The sequence below is a fragment of the Anoplopoma fimbria genome, chromosome 9, assembly GCF_027596085.1.
Source record: "Anoplopoma fimbria isolate UVic2021 breed Golden Eagle Sablefish chromosome 9, Afim_UVic_2022, whole genome shotgun sequence".
Classification (NCBI taxonomy): Eukaryota; Metazoa; Chordata; class Actinopteri; order Perciformes; family Anoplopomatidae; genus Anoplopoma; species Anoplopoma fimbria.
Window position 1 is genome coordinate 23,941,691 of NC_072457.1, and position 14,320 is coordinate 23,956,010.

At 40.2% G+C, this 14,320-nt stretch overlaps 1 protein-coding gene across 1 annotated transcript in view; it reads right to left on the reverse strand.

Annotated features, from left to right (window-relative positions):
- Positions 1-571: 571 nt before the first annotated feature.
- The window catches only part of LOC129096001 (E3 ubiquitin-protein ligase SMURF2-like), a 54,579-nt gene continuing 40,830 nt past the window's right edge, over positions 572-14,320 (reverse strand). The window contains exons 12-20 of the mRNA XM_054604638.1: positions 9,000-9,213; positions 7,005-7,108; positions 6,795-6,909; positions 5,969-6,147; positions 5,123-5,260; positions 4,818-4,938; positions 4,499-4,700; positions 4,041-4,116; positions 572-3,945 (exon numbers count right to left, since the gene is read on the reverse strand). Of these exons, the coding sequence (XP_054460613.1) occupies positions 3,846-3,945; positions 4,041-4,116; positions 4,499-4,700; positions 4,818-4,938; positions 5,123-5,260; positions 5,969-6,147; positions 6,795-6,909; positions 7,005-7,108; positions 9,000-9,213 (1,249 nt within the window). The 3' untranslated portion in view covers positions 572-3,845. The remainder of the gene's footprint in view (positions 3,946-4,040; positions 4,117-4,498; positions 4,701-4,817; positions 4,939-5,122; positions 5,261-5,968; positions 6,148-6,794; positions 6,910-7,004; positions 7,109-8,999; positions 9,214-14,320) is intronic.

The following is a 14,320-nucleotide window of genomic DNA, read 5'->3' on the forward strand; positions in this document are numbered from 1 at the left end:
TTTCTTTTTTATGATATTTTTTGACATGCTATACTATGACTTTTTTACGATTTTTTCCATGTTATACTATGACTTTTTTCGAAATGCTTTACTATGATTTTTTCATGAATTATTTCGAAATTCTATCCTATCACTTTTTTCGACATGCTTCAATTAATGAATTAGTCAATTGACAGAAAATACACCAACAATGAATGCAGAATATATTCTCATTCTTCAAGGCTACTCCTACTTTACTTGAGTATTTCCATTTTATGCTAATAAATACTTCTACTCGGCTACATTCCAGAGGGAGAAACTGTAATCATACTTTACATTCATCTGATAGCTATTGTTACTGCTTACATTGCAAAAAATACAAATAAAGCCTCTGACGATCCTATAAAATGTGTTGTTGTAGATTCAACGGACAGTAGATAGTTGGTAAAGTTAGCTAGCCCTTGATATGCAACATTAAAATCAATAGTATAAATAACTCAACATAAATTACATTTTGCTAATATACAGCTGTATTTTTATGAAGTTTATTTAACTTTTAGCAAAAAAAAGACAGTAGTACACGTGATTCTATAAAACATAATGCTGTGAGGTCCAAACAGCATAGTTTTATTGCTCAGCTTTCTGCAAGGGTACAAGAAGTTTATTACTTTGCTTCTTTATTGTACTTATGTACAGGTGTCAGTTACAAGCTCACAGAGCAGCTGATGTGAAAAACTATGAACACATACAGTATACTGTAATAATAAATACAAAAACAGATAGGAAAATCAAAAGAAATAAAACATGGTGCCGTTTAAAAAAAAAAAAAAACTACAATTTTTTTTACTGTTTTGTACTAAATTCAATCAAGTCATTCTCACACGCGCACACAAACATAAATTTGTACTTAAACTATGGGGAGAGACTTGAACATTACACTGCTTGTTCTGGTTTGTAACCAATCAAACCAGCATTAAAGTAAATCATTTTGGCCAGAACTGGCTCAATCTATTCAGATTCATCAGATCAATCAGGCTAAACACAAACCTCCTCACATCACAGGTGTTCAAAGCTTGAAACGTTAACAATTTACCTTTCGTTTTTTTTTTACTTTTTTACAACCTGCTGTTGAAAATGTCTGACAAATTTGGCTGCTTTTCTGGGGAAAAGTGGGATTTCCCCTGTTTCGAAGCTCTCAACCCCAAAAACTTTTGCACTGAAGACTGAACCAGCCAGAAAACATGGTGCCAACAAGGTTACAAAGAGCAGAAGTGGACAAACATACATGTGTGCATATCAAGAACGTGTGTGTATATATGTTTTATCTACATAAAAAAAAACTTGATCAGTCCATTAACTATTATGTAAATAGAAGGAAGTGTCTGATTATAACTTGGAGCCCAAGTATGCATAATGTGTGCAAAAAAAAATTATAATAATTGTGTAATGCATTTCTTTCCTGCCTTTGAGTCAGGTAATTAAAGGTAAACTCAAATAAACCCTATTTAACTGTACAAAGACAACAATTTCATGTTGCGTTTCTCTGTTTTTTCTCATGATGACTACTTAACAAAAAAAACTCAAGGTTTCTGAGTATCAGCTAACAAACTGTTCATGGTTACAAATAAATGCAGGCAGTATACATTTAAAAAAAAGAACATTTAACAGATTTTCCAATTCAAAAAGTTTTCAAGGAGTGATAATTATGCAAATAAATAGGCTTTATCTCTTTAGCGTCCATTCATGCAGAGGTTTTCTTTGGATGGAGGCTGTGATGATGGAGCTGCTTCTCACTGCTGCCTCTCTGGTTTTAGGTGACTTTTCATTTTGGTTGAACATTTTCACCGTGTAGCACGCAGGAGTTCAGCAGCACTCAACCTCCAACATTTGAGGCTCTGAGGGTTTGAGGCCACGATCAGCGTTCAGTCCATTCTGTCGCTTTTAAAAATTCATGTTGCAACCAGACTGCTCCTGTGCAAATGAAACAACATTGCTGTCTATGCTGTTTGGATTTCAGTAGCAACACAGACCTTCAGAGCAGCAAATATGGCCATTCATGTCCTCCTATGAAGGTATGTGTGTTTTAATAGGTGAAAGCAATTGACCAAAATCACTTTACACTGCCAACCTTTACGCTCTATCATGGGTTTAAAGACAGGGCCTCCAAAATATAGTTTTCATTACAACCAGATTTACCCCTCCTCACACACTAGCCAAATAAATGTAAAAAAAACAAAAAAACTTCACCTGAGAATGCAAAGAAGTCTGTGAAGACACCAACATGCTTGCATTTGAATCAAACAGAAAGAAAAAGCAACCATATACAAAATAGCTATGTTTTTGTACATATATACTAAAAATGACAGGTGTATAGATACTTTTTTACTCTGTATATTTCTAATGAAGTCACATAGCAAATGAAATGATATAATTAAATCTAACGTGAAGAGAGCACTCCTGCCATCACTGCTCAGTTTGTAAAGTGCTCTTAAGTGACAAGGGAGAGACAAAGAGATACTTCTGCCTTTCTAAACTGACGATGGGACTGAAAATAGACGCCTGCCTTCAACAGCTCCTCATCAAGCCTGGTCCCATCTGGACAGTTGTGCCCTTCAACATATGATCTGACGGGAGGTGTGCTGGGTTATTCTGAGTTGGATTAAAAAAAAAGAGAAAAGAACAAAAGAAAAGCATGCATACTTGTAACTGCCAGAGACAAACGTGAGAGAAAAGGAAGACGAACCAGGCTCGAAAAAGTGAGGGTCAATCATCTCTGCAGCTGTAAATATGAGATACTGTGCTAGTAGAGTTAATGGGGAACTCATCTATAATCTGTCAACCTTCCTTGAATAGGAATGTTTAAGCATGAAGAACACTGTGGCCACACTGCAGTGATTATGGGGGAAAAATATATATAGATTTACACCTTCTTCTTCACCAGAGTCTGTCCCTCATTTTTTAACAACCCACCATGAGCTCAAACCAAAAAAACACCACAAAACATCAGACCTATATCCAAGACACACTGTATGAGAATTTCAATAAAATGGTTTTGCAGTTACAAAATGACTGCTGGTATGAAAATCAGACTAATTATGGAGCATTATTGAAAAACAAAAAAACAAACCACTTTTGAATTAAATTAGCTATTAATACATACCATTTTGGAATGAAACCCCTCAAATAGAAATACACAGAGGTAGGAGGAATTTGTGGCGCTACAACATTATAAAGCACACCATTTCTGCAGCCATGAGGATTGGAAGGTGTATTGGTTGAGGTTGATATGGCTAAAAAAGGGCAAGATATGGCTAACTGCAGTGTTAAAGATTCAGTAGCATGACATGGATCAATTCAATCAGTTTAAATTGCAAAACAATATAATGACTCTCGACTCTCAAATGCCTAGGGGCAATTTTGAAAAAACTTTTGTACGATGTTAAACTGTAAGTTGATAAACTACTTCCTGATTTAATTAAATTTGAAGTGAGGTGACCGGGCGGTGCCTTTCTTTTTCTAAATGCAAAAGGAGCTGTCAAAAACAAACTGCTCACTCACAACAACCCACAGCTGTTGAGAAAGAAATGCAGCAGCTCGTACTTTGCTCTCCGTATTTCATACAAACTACACAAAAAAAAACCCAACCCAAACAGATAAATGAATACGAATTAAAAAGACAGGGGAGGACTCTGTAGCAGCTGTTCAAACAGACATCGATAAGGGAAGAATGTGGAGAGCGGTGAGAGGAAGACAGGCGGCTCTGAGGGAGCCTGTCGGTGCGTCGCAGTGACAATAATAGTCCATCAGAGTCCTGCACACAGTCACACATGTTCACACACAAACACACACACTCTCCAACGTGTCTCTCATTCCACTGCGAAGCCACAGGTCTCCTCGATCGCAGTCAGCAGCTTGTCGTATAGCTTGTCGTAGCTCTCGTAGGGCGGAATGTCAATCCGGTTGAAGCTGGAGAGAAGAGAAAAAGAACAAGGTCATATGGATGAAGCTCTGAGAGACTGAGAGGTTTTGTATTTGTGCGTGCAGGTGTTTGTGACACACACCAAGTGTGGGCTTTGGGCAGGTTGTTGGCGTTAGCATCGATCTGATGAATGGTGAAGAGTCTGGGCCCTGCAGCACCTGCAGTCAAAACACAAACAGGATGCATCAGGTGCAGTTCAGCATCAACTTACACTGTTACGTTACTCACAAACATCTCAGCTAACAAAGTCCTGAAAACCTTTTTAATCCAGCCTCTGCTGCATCGACCACTTTCTCATCAGAGGGTTTCTTTTGCTGGTCAAAAAAATATGCTGGTGGAATTTTCTGTACACTAAGATTAATAAATGATTTCTAAATTACAAAAGAATCCTTCTGTGAAACGTTAAAGCTAGTGGAGCAGAACTAAACCAGTAGTAGGGCAGGACCTCAACTCTCTAAAATGATATTGAGGAAGCCATAAGGACTGGAGGTCGAGACCCAGCTAAGAGACATGTTAACATACACGGAGACAGATAAGTACCCTGTAAAGCCTTGAAGCCTTGCAGAGGGACTCTGGATGAGCCAGTAACAAACTGCAGTAGCCGGGCCCTCCTCTCCTCGTCAAACGACTCCACGGCTTTCCAAAACCACTTGACTATGTTGCTGTCGGGGGTGCAGTGCTTCAGACGGGTGTTGGACTTCCAGTCAGAGATGTCAATCTTTCCCAGACCACACACTATCAGCTGAAGGTAGAAGGGGAGATAGACACTTAATTAAGACTACACAAGACAAGTGTGGTACCTGAGGTAATAATTGTACCTTGGAAGACATAATAGATGGGTTTTTTTTAAATCGTGTACCTCCAGTTCTTTTTCATCAAAGGATTTGAGCAGGTGTTGAGGAATAACCTCATTGAAACCTTTCTGCAGAGCCAGAAACTGAGCCTCGATGCCATGCAGGAAACGCCAGTTCACATACAACCTGCATGGGAACATGAGAGAGGAATGAGAGGGGGAAACACAGAGGGAGTGTCAGTTTATTTAACACTTAAGGGACTTCAAATACAGATCCATCCCCATGACACTGAATTACTTTCTTTTCTGTCATGCCACAGTGTTAAAAAAAACAGTGATGTGTTATGTGGGCTGAAACTGAACTTGCTTACCTGACATACTCCTTCTTGGTGTCCTCTGTAACTGGGACACTCTTGCCATTGGGCTTGAGCTCATGTTGGATGATTTCTCCGTAGGCATTGTGCTCTACACAGAAAGTGTGGTCCAGGACGCCAGTGATGTCATTGTCCCTGAAGAGGAGGGAGCGAAGGTTAGAAGAGAAGGTATGAAACAATAAGAATCGGCTCTCAGCTTCTGTAGAAATTATTTCAGTTTATTTCATTTTTTTTCTCCAACATGTTTTAAGGCATATGTCAGTAATCTGCAACTCAACAAGTAAACTGTGTTTGTATAATGTGTTTTATTGTAATAAGTGGTTTTTTTTATTTGCTGTAATTCATTTTATTTTCGTTAAAAAGCAACATTTGTCATCCTTAACCGCCAAATGGTCAGTGATGACGCAGAAGATATTACTATTTAACAGATATAATAGTTAATGACATTATGATAGGTAAGAATTTCTATTAAAAGGAAGATCATTGCAGCATCCTCATGTGGAAAACTGACTAAAAACGTGCAGAAAAACCCCTAAACCAGCAAGGATGTTTGTATTTTAGATCAGATGTCATAAGCTTCACTGGCAGAAGAGGGCGCCACAGTCAATAGAGGACAGTATGGTCAAGTTTATGTGTGCATCTTAAGTATACAAGTCAATATTATATGATTTTCTTTCCTGTCGTCCCTACATCACGGCACACCTGCAAGCAACCGCTTTCTGAGGGAATTCACAAATCTATCATCACAGCAGTATCAGTTCCATATGTGTTTCCTCCAACACTGGGTTGCCAGTGAGAGAATTTAGAAAAAGAATGGGTTGCCTAGAATCAAAGAAGTCTTACAGGATCCAGACAAGGCTGTTGTGGAGGTCCGGGTCGACAGACTCCATATCGTCCAGCGTGATCGGTTTTCCCAGCAGCTGTTTGTAGAAGGGCAGAGTGAAGCCTCCATCGATGTAGTGGCCGTGGAACACCGCCATGCCCATGATGCGACCCACGAAGTGGAAGTACGACAGGTGCTCCTGCACATTAACACAGGGATATTATTATGAAGTCTGTCAATGATATCACATTGGTTTTTTATTATTATATTAGATTCAGATTTTACAGCTTCAGTTTTTACGCAATGCCAGTACCTAAGGGTTTCATACAGGAGAGGAGAGCCACTGCTCTTTCAAAATTCAGCAAAATTTAGAGCATGCAAAATATAATCTATTTACCTAAATAAATCATTATGAAACTCTAATCAAAACTATGAATCTCTCATAAACATTTATTTTAAATCAACATGAAATTCAAAATGTCCCATGGCAAATGAAATTAGCCTGGAGATTTACTTCCCTTTAAACTAGGCTAAGCATAAGTAATTCATTTGATTTCATTTAATTCTAGTTTAGACGTCAAAGCAGAATCTTTGTAGAAATAAATGTCCTGCTTCTCTTTGCATCCGATGACCGGCTTGATACGTGAATTATCATCACACGTCTTACAAGTTTAACAGGACTATAAAACATTACATTACATTACATTACAGTCATTTAGCAGACGCTTTTATCCAAAGCGACTTACAATCAGTAGTATATTACATATCATTCACCCATTCACACACTGATGACAGGCTACCATGCAAGGTGCCACCATCAGACTCAGAAAACAAAATCATTCCTACCGGGTTGACAGCCGAGTCAGGGTTAATCTGTAGCGTGTAGATGTCATCTCTGGAGTACTGGAACAGGCCGTAGTAGGGGTTCAGCATCTCGTGGGAAAGCAGGTATAACCATTCCCTGAAACACAAACACAGATTGACTGTGAACAAATGCACTTCAAACAAGCATTAAAAAACTGCTGACATTTAAAAAATAAACATGTGAATAAATACCTTGCTACCCCGCCATAGTCCAGCCCCTCTTCTCCTCTGAATTTGATCATCAGTCTTTTCCAGAGATCCTTTGGACGCATCTTCATCACCTGCCGGTACGACTCCTACAATTCAACACATACAGAATATTTAATACAATGCAGTACACAAAACAAGGGATTAACTATCTCAGAAGATGACTTCGATATCATTTGAGGGACATCACTACCAGTGTTGCCATCTTAGAGACTTTCTCGCTAGATTTGGTGAATTTAAAGACCCCTTCAGCAGCATCTTTTCAAAAAAACAGCTTGTGACATATAGAGTGACTTTGCACTAATGTGGCTCAATGAACTGTGTTCAGTGGGGATGACAGAGCAGCAGCACCTTCAGTCAACCAATCATCAGCCAGACAGAGCCGTGAATGAGCTTTACATGTGCGTACATAATGACCAATCACTGATTCCCATTGTTTTTATTCTAAATGCTTTAACTATACTACCTACGTTTGATTCTGTCTCGTCAAAAAAGATAGACTTAACAATTCAGTGCATGATCATCACTTCATTCACAATACTCCAGTTTTAGAGTCTATACAACAGCCTGCACAAGGCATAGATGCATTAGATGCACATTGAAGAGCTGCTTGTAAAAAAGTAGCTAATGACATAGCTAATGAGTTACGTTTATACATACACTTTCATGTGCATTCTGTATGCATGGGGCAGACGTGAACCTAAAATAAAATACATCTTACTAACGATAAATATTATAATGAGAGTGAAGATCCCAGTGCATCCCGGTAGTTCTGGACTTGCCTCTCTTCATTGTAAGCCTCCCACCAGTTAGGAGTTAAACCAATATTAAGTGCGTTTCCTTTTTGTCATCTCTGTGCCTGTACGATGCTTTAAGTCGGATGACATAAAGATTTTCAATGTCTAGACTCAGGTTATCCAACGTGTTGATGAGCAAAATTATTTATGTGCAAAGTGACCAAAACATTGAAAACCTCCATTGAATCATTGATGGAATGTGCACTGAGTGAAACATTTCATTTTAAATACATGCACACATTTGCGTGAACACGCTGCCAGCGGTTAACTGTAGCACTGGTTCAGGCACGAAAACCCCAAGTGGATCTGCAGGGCTGCTTTTCACACTTAACTTTCCCCTTCCACAGCTGTCACGGCGAAGTGGGATGAAGTCATATTTTTCATTGCTCGACTTGTAGTTATGAAGTTATGTCTGGCCTCGAATACTTGCCACTGCTGCCTTAGCTCCTTTCCTCCCACCCTCCCCTCTCCCCCATCTCTTTAGCCGCTGAAATCATCCAGAAAGAATGCCTCGCTTTGGTAGAACAAATGATTGGGAGAGCAAGAAAAAGAGAGACAGAGGAGGAGAAGAAAAGTAAAAGAGAAATAGCTTTTTTTTGTGGTGTTGTGTAGGCCTTTCTGTTCTGCTATTCCCTGGAAATAATAAAGCGGTTATGAGTAGTGGTTCTGTGCCGCCCTGGGCCCTTTTCTGGTGCACATCGTAAACGGGGTGAAAAAATGCCTGTAAAATGCAAAGATCTGGGTCTGCAAACATTCTGCTATTGTTTTAATGGATGTGTTTGCATGTCAGCATGTGATGCTTTTGTGAACGCCAGATGGAAAATTCTATGAACCCAAGGTCCATGCACATGAAGAAAAAAAAAAAATCAAGAATGCGTTTGCATTCATTTAGGCGAATGTGTTTTCCCTCAACCGTCAACCAAATGTTTCCTTTTATGGTTTAAAGCACATGCGGTAATTTAGGTTGCCTGTCAGACAAATACATTTTTGGGATCACAGTGGTGCATATTCTATTAAACATGAATAAAGGTAGTGGTTGTGTTCCTCTTGAATATTCTAGGCAACATGAGGCCATCTAGAAGAGCATTAAATAACCTAAACAATTGCATTGTTACCATGCTGTTTGTGTGTGTTTCAGTGTGTGTGTAAATGTCCTCTATTCAAGTGTGTTGTTTTTTTTTACCTCAAATATCTCTTCACGGCAGACCTCGATGCGGCAGTGGCCGGCCTGGGGTTGCTGCTGAGAAAGTTCCTGTCGAAGGATCTTCAGCTTCTGCACCAGGTCTCTCTTGTACTTGGGCACCGTCAGGCACTCTGCCTCCTCGGGCAGCTGGGCTGGGGACAGAGCCTGCTGAGGGACGCAAGGACCACTCTGGTCCTTCAGCGGAGTCGGATGACTGGAGGGATAAAGTGGTTCAAGGGGAGGCGTAGGATGAACAGTCCAGGAGAGATGGAGATGGAGAAGTTGAACAGATGGAGGGAGATCATTGAGGTATGAATGGGCAGATATGTGACAAGGGGGGCAGAAGGGAAAAGACAAGAGGAGAAGAGGAGAAGAGTCACATGTCAGTACAATTCACTATTCACTTTAACAGTAGTATCAAACAGTTTGACCTAAGGAGCTCTTTTCCTTTTTCTGTTAGGTGTATTACAGCCATTAACTCGTCATTTGGTCATAAGTATTATATATATATTTATTTTTCTTGTATGCTGCTTTGACTCCAGTTGAGTCAACAGATTTATACAAGAAGAAAGAGGGATATGTCCTGTAGGGAAATCCCCAACCCCTCCATCTCAAATATCCTCTAACCGCTGAACTAGGACTATTGTAAGAAATTCCCTCTCCAGCCTTCACCCTCCTCACTCCTCTAAACAGAGCCCTAAGCCCCGAGTAAATCTGATCCAGACCTGTGGACAGGCCGGGCCTTTGAGCAGACGTTTGGTTAATATCACCACCAGGAAAGACACAGAGAGAAAGAGAATGTAAGAAATATACAAAGGAGAATGGTGTAAGAGTAGCTGGCACCTCTGGCTAACTAGCGTTCTCCTCCTCATCACACATTTTTCTCTTAAAGTTTTACATATCCAACTTTAATTATTTTAATTTCAACTCATTACTCCAGCTGTCAAGCATAAGGAAGCTGACAGCCAAGGTTGATTAGGCATCCCTGCCCGCCACCAACCACAACTGGAACTTCCATAATCCGACCACTGGAGCTGCCACCCTTCCTCATACTTTGAGGTTAAGGGGGAAAAAAACATTATAGTAAACTTCCAGTCTTGTTTCCTTCGACTGGCACAAACACAGAAGACGCCGTTCTCTTAGCCGCAGACCACATTCTGATCATTTAGCAATTTTCACAACAAGAAGTGTAGTAAAGGTGTGAGCACAGCGGACCGAGATACTGAACTCAAAGAACTTAGCTTCGGACCTTTATCCCCTTTTGCTCTCTTGCCATTCAGGGCCTGTATATTCTAAAACAGATGAGACAACAATTAAATACAATCTTGGCAAAGGTGTGCCATGGTCAATGCTCTACTTCTAGTCTCCTCCAGCCCTCATTGTGGTGTTGGTGGTGGGATGCCTGGGTGGGCCTCGTAAAAACACAATCCATCCCTCCCTCCGACAGGACAGCAGCCCTTATTTTCCTGTGAGGAGACGCTGAGCCAGCAGAGGACTTCTTTAAAAGAAGCTACTGTCCTCTGCTGGGAGAGGAGTGTCGAGGCTGCTGTTGGCCAAACAAAGACTGAATTGGTGTATAAAAAGGAAGGAGAGACCTTCTAAAGTAGCAGCACATAGCCACCCACTTATTCCGACACTTGTACATTTGGGTTTTCTGGTTCAGTCGGTTAAAAAAGGCCTCAACTATTTGGGCTTTCCAAACTAAACGGGTGCAGTGTTTCGCCAGTCCATCCCTGTATAATCAAGTCTGCTGCTATTTATTTTATTGGCAGGCACTGGGGCTCCTAGCATGTCAAAGAAAGGGTAAGACTGCAACAGAGCAGTCCTGGAAACCACTTTATGAAGGAGAAGGGGAGGAAAAGATGGCCTTAAAACAAAATCGAAATTAGTTGCTTTTGGCTTGGAGGCTGAAGAACCATATAATAAAGCGTAATTTCAGCGCACTTTTTTTCCCCCTTCTGAGGGCACAGTGTAATTAAAATGCGTTTCGACATAGTTCATCATCTCTGGTTTCCAAACGGGACAAGCTCTGCATATTTGATGGTAAATATAGAAAATACAAGCATTGCAAAGTTGAAAATCTGCCCTAGCTAAAAGAGAGAAATGTTTCCTATTGGTTTGACAGCTTGAGTAAAATACTACTTGGGGAGAAATATAGCTTTGAAATTCAATATCGGAGCCAAAGGATTTTATTATTGTTATTCTTAGGTGGAAGTAGCAGGAGGAAAAGAAGCTGGAGAAGTCAAGAAATGAAGGAGTGAACATTTGCCAGGAATGGGTCAACTGCACCTGAACCTGCAGAGTCATGATAGTCCTCCATCATCCTACTGAATTAGCAGGGAGGCAGACTGGGTGTGTGTTAGGTGAGGGAGTGCATGCACAAGACTGGGTGCTTGTGTGTGTAAGAGAAAGTGTTCTTTTTCATGGCAGCTGCCTCAGGTGGGCTGTAATGAGCGTTGAGTAGGTGTAGTGGTGTTAAAGCCACACCAGCCACCCCAACACATCCACCCAGCCCCCCACCCAGCCTCGAGAATCAAAGGGCCCTTTATGAGTCTGAGTATCAGCTGTTGCATTGCTCTTTTACACTTGCCTAAAAAGAGAGGTCGGCTAGAACAGTAAAGCCAACTCTATAGAACGTGAAGTCAAAGTGTGCGTTTGTCTATCCAGGTGTATACAGAATTATTTACTTGAACAATGTCTGTGTTTTGCCAATTAATGTGTGATCTCTAACAGTATGCCCACCTACCATACTGACACATCAGCAACTTTAAATTGGTTTCAAAAATACAGGAAGTGCAGGAAAAGAGCAGCAGACAGACTGCAGTGACGAGACTTCCTTCTGATAAAAATATGTTGCATTTGGCTTTTTCTGAGAACAAACTTAAGCTTTGCAAAATGTTTCCACAAGACAAAAAAATTCTGCTGTACTCCGTACTTTATTTTGACTTCTAAATCATTATGTATTCAGCAAATATGACAGCAAGAAAAAAAAGCACGGACTAAACAGTGCAGTGAATTTTGCATCCAACTAAAGCAGAAGTGAAATTTTATTTGTATGTATTTAAGATTTCAAAAAGCCAGACCAAGGCCCTGTACTCCTGTTCACTCCTTTACAGACAGCCCTTTAATGCAACACATGCAGAAAGATATATATATGCACTGTTTAGATGACTGGAATTTACTGTACCAGCAAGTTACATGTGTTTAAAAAGTACAGTTAGTATGTCCAATACTGTTTATATTGCGACCACACTATACAAAGCTTACCTAAAAGTTTTAATATATATTTATCTTTCATGTTTTAAATAAAACACACCCATAACGTACCAAATATAATATAAATTCTTATAAAAACATCAATGCAAATGTTGATATAAATGTCATGAAGATTTATATCTTGGTTGGGAAAATACCTGCTGATGGCCACTAAACCTAAATCCAGCAGCAACTAAAAATACCTTCAGCAAACACTGATGTAATCTTTCAAACATACACTATGTGCTGGTGCAAGGGAGGAAACTAAGTATGAGAGACAGTGTGGCAGACCGCAGTAATGTAGCTGTGTCTGACTGTCTGACAATTCAAGGCCTTCATTAGTCTAAGGTCGACGGCAACGGGGTCGTCTGAGTCACATCTAAACCGAGATGCATCCTGGAGGATCTGAAGACTGAGGTGCAAACCGCAGACTCGCAATGTTGTAATGTCAAATCTGTTCCATGAAATCTAATCTTACAGACACAACACAAACTGTTTCTACAGACTCGGGTAAAACTTGCACCCACTAAAAACCAAAGTGGGTTGAGAGATACAACTTAAATCCAAAAGTGTTAAGTTCTGTCCCCACCACAGTTTGCCGTTTTTGTGTATGTACATACACAGTATGCGGCTGTGGCGTAGTGGAGAGTAAGGTAGTTCTCCAATCAGAGGGTCGGTGGTTCGATACCCGGCTTCGGCAGTCGATGTGTCCTTGGACAAGACACTTAGCCCCAAGTTGCTCCCGAAGGCTTGCCATCGGTGTGGACTGGATGTTGCATGAATGTTAGTTAGAGTCTGATGGTGGCACCTTGCATGGTAGCCTGTCATCAGTGTGTGAATGGGTGAATGATATGTAATATACTACTGATTGTAAGTCGCTTTGGATAAAAGCGTCTGCTAAATGACTGCAATGTAATGTAATGTAATGTTAACCGACTGCTGTCTCCTCCATGGGTCCCACATGTGGCCTATGTAATTCTGCCTGCTCATGTTTTTCTTTATGGGCCTGGTGTCAGTGTGTCAGGTGCTTAGAGTTGGACTCTCACCCAATAAATAATCCAACATCATGTCTGTGTTTTTGAGAACATTTGGCACACCCAATAAAATTTTAGGAGGCTTACATTAAATGGCGTTTTTGGGCAACTGCCCCGCACTAATCTATTCTAAGACTTCTATGAGGAAAATCTTAAAATTAAATAAATGGAGAGTTTTTTGACAGTTAACTGAGGCTATACCACTCGAAACTGAGATTAATTTCCAGTGGTATACTGAATCATTTCAACGTATTTAGGCAGAACCGATGTTGCCAGTTTTTTGGTCAAACAGACCAACATAAGCTCAACAGATGAGATTGAGCTCGTAAACCTTTACAGTTGCCCTATTATACAATTTAAACTTCTTTACATAAAATTAGAAACAAATTATTTCCCTACCGAATGACAAGTTTGACATTTGCACTCTTTGAAATATAGTTGGCTGATTGTCTTAAAGGTGTGTAGGATCTAGGGGGATTTATTGGCAGAAATGGAATATTATATTCCTTAACTATGTTTTCATTAGTGTTTGATCACTTTAAACTTAGAATTGTTGTGTTCTCGTTACCTTAGAAAGAGCTCTTTATATCTACATAGGGAGTGGGTCTTCTTCACAGATTCCTCCATGTTGCACCGCCATGTAGCTACAATAACCCATAACAGACAAACCAAACACTGGCTCTATAGTTAGCTAAAGGTCCTCGTTGTGCTATGACACGCTTGGAAATGGTCGGTTGAGCAGAAGGGTGTTAAATTGGATGGAATCTACATCATCACCTCTAGATGCCACTTCATCATAGACACTGCTCCTTTAAAGCCAGAAAATGCCTTGTTTATAGATCTATTGGACTTTATTCCAGAATCTGAAATACAAGCACTTCAAATTTGGCTATATCAACATTTTTCTCCAGGAAAAGGCCAAACAGGTTTATATCCACTTACTTTACTCATGTTGAGCAAAGCAAGTGCAAGCGTTAGTAAGTGAGCAAAGTGTGCGACATGGCACATTTAACTCTGTGACACGAACGGTAA